At 40.3% G+C, this 4,036-nt stretch overlaps 1 protein-coding gene across 2 annotated transcripts; it reads left to right on the top strand.

Annotated features, from left to right (window-relative positions):
- Positions 1–53: 53 nt before the first annotated feature.
- Positions 54–2,153, top strand: LOC116379629 (merozoite surface protein CMZ-8-like). 2 transcript variants are annotated; one of them, XM_031841594.1, is made up of 2 exons: positions 54–260; positions 357–2,153. In XM_031841594.1, exons 1-2 carry the CDS (start codon positions 62–64, stop codon positions 668–670), a joined length of 513 nt encoding a protein of 170 aa, XP_031697454.1. In that variant the 5' UTR covers positions 54–61; the 3' UTR covers positions 671–2,153. The 2 variants fall into 2 exon arrangements, with proteins under 2 accessions (XP_031697454.1, XP_031697453.1); XM_031841593.1 differs by having other exon boundaries at positions 354–2,153.
- The last annotated feature ends 1,883 nt before the right edge of the window (positions 2,154–4,036 follow it).

Genomic DNA, 4,036 nt, shown 5'->3' with positions numbered 1-4,036 from the left:
TTAACATTGAATGCTAATCTGGAAACGTATTTACCCTCTTCTACCTGCACAGTGAGCAGACATGTCGGTTCCACAAGTGCTACTTGAGACTGTGGACAATTTTATCAAAAATGACTTAAAAAAGTTGAAGTGGATCAAACCGATTCATCGAGAATTGATCGACACCTACGGCGACGAAATGGCTGTGAACGTCACTGCTGAGGTTCTGAAGAAATTGGGCAAAAATAACGATGCAAAGAAGTTGAAGAACAGTTACGCAGGTGGATGTTTCTTACATTTACAAGTCAAAGTAAGCAAAATTAGATTCTTTCCCTTCTTTTACATTATTCTCTGCATCTGTATGTTTTCATCAGCAGGGGGAAACACAGCTGCACCCTCCACATCTGCTGCAGCACCTCCTGCTGCTCCCGTAGCACCTCCTGCTGCTCCTGCACCACCTCCTGCTGCTCCCGTAGCACCTCCTGTTGCTCATGTAGCAACTCCTGCTGCTCCCGTAGCAACTCCTGCTGCTCATGTAGCAACTCCTGCTGCTCATGTAGCACCTCCTGCTGCTCCCGTAGCACCTCCTGCTGCTCCCGTAGCAATGATGGCTCAGGAAAGAAGTATCATCATCGCCCCGACAGTCACAGGTGGCACCTCTGGGACATGGAATATAACCATCAATAAATAGACTCATGAAACACATCCAGATCGAGATAAGGGAATACACACTTGTTTATTTTTATTATTTTTGCCCAGATTGGCATTTAATGCCGGCTGTATTGTTCTTAGTGCAGTTCGATACACACACACACACACACACACACATACCGAGGGGCTCCACGGACATACAGGGGACTTCCATATTAGGAGGTACATTACTGCGGCCATGTCATGAAGTGCACTCTGCACGTGTGCATCTGGGGACGAGGTGGTTAATGTCGTCGGCATAGCTGACGCCAGAACAGCTGTATGGTACAAAACTATAAAACATCATGAAATGTTTATCTCATGTGCACCTGCATTGGAGCCTCTCTATAGACCAAAATAGAAGCGCTCCGTCAAAATGTATAATTCTCAATTATCCATCAGTTATAGTTCCGGGTCCAGATAAAACAGCGTCTGACCGCGGCCCGCCTATTAGTGACCCCTGCTATAGACTCTACCAGATGAAGTATTCTGTATGAAATGTGCTCGCTTAGACGGCCCCTACATCATGCTATGTACACGGGGGTCGCTCACACACATACAGCTCCATACTAATATACACACACACACACCTACACACACACACAAGCAAACATTTTTGTTCATTTTTACTCTTATGTTAATTTACTGTAATCATGTATTGCTTAGGAATGTGACCTCGAGAGACGGTAGAGCCGACAAACTTGCTGAAGAGTACATATATTTTAAAGATGACTCTGTTATTTACCCTGCGTGGCAAAAATGTATGAAGTTACACGTACTTAGATTTCTAATCATATTTCTAAGATTTGTTGTGACATCATTTATCATTGTTCCATTGTTGTAAATCATGTATCCATGTAGCCCGATGAGAACATGAGGGGGGGGGTACACAACTAGCCTCTAAGTAGAGAACATCTGAAACTATTGCTTGAGAGTTCATGGAGCAGAGCTACTCAGTTGTCTGACCCTCGGAACTGGTAGAATCTACGCTTTGATTGGCCAGTCTGCGTTCGAGGGGCGGGGCTTAGTGAAGAGTCTATTACGTGTGTAAAATGGGCACCTTTGCATTGTCATGTCATTGTTTCATCACCAGCAAACACTTGTGGGTGCCCACAGCATGTGTAAAAGTTGTAATCCTTAAGAGGAGCAGCTGATTCCTTAGTCAATGAAAAGTTAGAGACAAATACAGAGAGACTACCTTGAATTGATTTTGCTGAAAAAATGCGGACCATGAATACTATCAAAAATGTGTATTGATATAATAAATACCGTCAACATTAAGACTGAAGCGGTAGCCAGTATTCTCTATGTCCCAACACGTTTTAAAGTGTTGATCCTGAGATTTAAGTACAGCTCCATCACGTCTGCAGGTACTTGTCATCTCCACCTGGTGTCAGCAGTTGTGTTACGAAAATAACCCCGATTGATCAGGTGATTGCTTGATTCAATATTATTGGAATTTAATAAACTCTGTTATTTAAAAAGCAGTTTTCTGTGATTACTTTCTGCATCTGTATTGTGATATTATAGCTGGATATTAAGGTCTGTGCTCGAATTCAAACCTTCACTGTTCACTCTGCATGTGTAACAGTACTTTGTTGACATTGTGAGTGAAGACTAATTATGAGACTTCAATTATAGTTTGGTTATTGGTCCCTGTTCTCAGGGTGGTGCCCTATATATATATATATATATATATATATATATATATATATACTGTATGTCTTCTGCCTCTGACTGAGGATAAACTACTGACACCAACAACTGCTAGCATGAAAATATGCAGTTCATTATTTCTTTTTTCAAACAACATGAAACTGAAAGTAAGAGTTGTGTTCTCACTTGTGGACTAAACCATTGTTTCTCTAAAAAAAAACAGGGGGGGGGGGGGGTTGAGCCTGAGTTTGAAACTGGATGTTGAGGATTAGCAATCAAAGTTAAGTTAAAGGTAAAAAATAAAGCCTGATGATGGAAAATGCACATAGATTTTCGGATTAATTGCAGATAAGGAGGAAGGTAAACTGTAAAACAAGCTTTGAGTTGGTATCTTCCACAAGCAAGTTCAGACACTCTGTTCCCGCTTTCTTCTTTATGCTGTAACCTCGAGAGGAAAAGCAGCTTACAAGGATATAGAAAAGGAGAAGGTGAGTATTAATTAGGCTCTGCTGCTTCTTTCTTTTAGATTCCTTAATAACATTCATTACAAAAGTTCTGATCAAAGGAAAAGGTTTGAATGGTGACTGATGTGATCCATTTATGAGTTTAATAGTCCAGTGAAGAGTCTTTTATTATCACAAGTTGAAAGGTGAGGCAGTTTAACAAATTACACAACCTGTTCTTTACTTGTTTTGTTGAGAAATAGACAATTCGTCAGTTGTGTAAATAGCAGAGGACTTACTCAAATGTTTGTTTCTATCTTTGTTCTCGCTTTTAGCCGTTTGTTGTGTATTTCTATTTTCCTGTAAATTATTCTGTGATTTAAATTAATTATATTTGTTCACATAAAGAAGATTCTGATCCGAACAAAGCCTCAAAAATTGTCATTTTATAGTTTTTTTCTAAAATATATATCAGTTCACCCATTAATACAATATAATAAAATATAATACATTTAATTAAACGTACTGTGTGGAAATCTTTTGTTTTTACATCCCAGATGAAGAACAAAGACATTTTAACATGAGACTCAACATGCAGGCCGTTAGAGTAGCTTCAGTGTTTATGGTTCATAAAATATATGACGTGTTGAGAAAATGAAATCAGAAATTCTCAATAAATGGTATATATTTACCTGGTAAAGCTGTCAGAGTGATGGTTCCTGGTTGTCTTTTGTTCATTCGTCTCTCTGTTGTAGATGTCGTCGCGGAATTTCGAGACAAAGTGGAAAACAGCCCTGACCTCCATCCTGGAGGAGCTGAGCCCGCCACAATTCAGGAAGTTAATTATCAATCTGGACAAAATCCCTCAAGGTCGGAAGACGGAGACGCACAGAGAAGAATTCCCTGATATCATCATCCAGTTCTACGGGACTGAAGGGTCCATCTCTGTGATCGATAAAGAAATGAAGGTCCCGAGGAAGGACGCTAAAGTCCAGGAGCCACTGCAACGCTTTGTGGAGGAAGTGAAGAAACGACGACAGAAAATAAAAGGTGAGTTCAGCAATCAACCGTCTGAATCCATTTACATTATTGACCCCATGTTGAGTTCTTTACAAAATGATCAGACGAATATATAAAACATACATACATAACTGATTTCCAGAAACACAGACGAGCAAACTGGATAGGTTTCATCCAGTTATTAGGTCCCGAGCACCGACATAGTCGGAGCGGAGGACCTATTGTTCTTCTAATTAGGGCCCGAGCAC

Source organism: Anarrhichthys ocellatus, unplaced genomic scaffold, assembly GCF_004355925.1.
Source record: "Anarrhichthys ocellatus isolate YVR2014 unplaced genomic scaffold, GSC_Weel_1.0 scaffold4784, whole genome shotgun sequence".
Lineage (NCBI taxonomy): Eukaryota > Metazoa > Chordata > Actinopteri > Perciformes > Anarhichadidae > Anarrhichthys > Anarrhichthys ocellatus.
The sequence above is the reverse complement of the archived record's forward strand: the minus strand, read 5'-3'. Positions and strand labels throughout refer to the sequence as shown.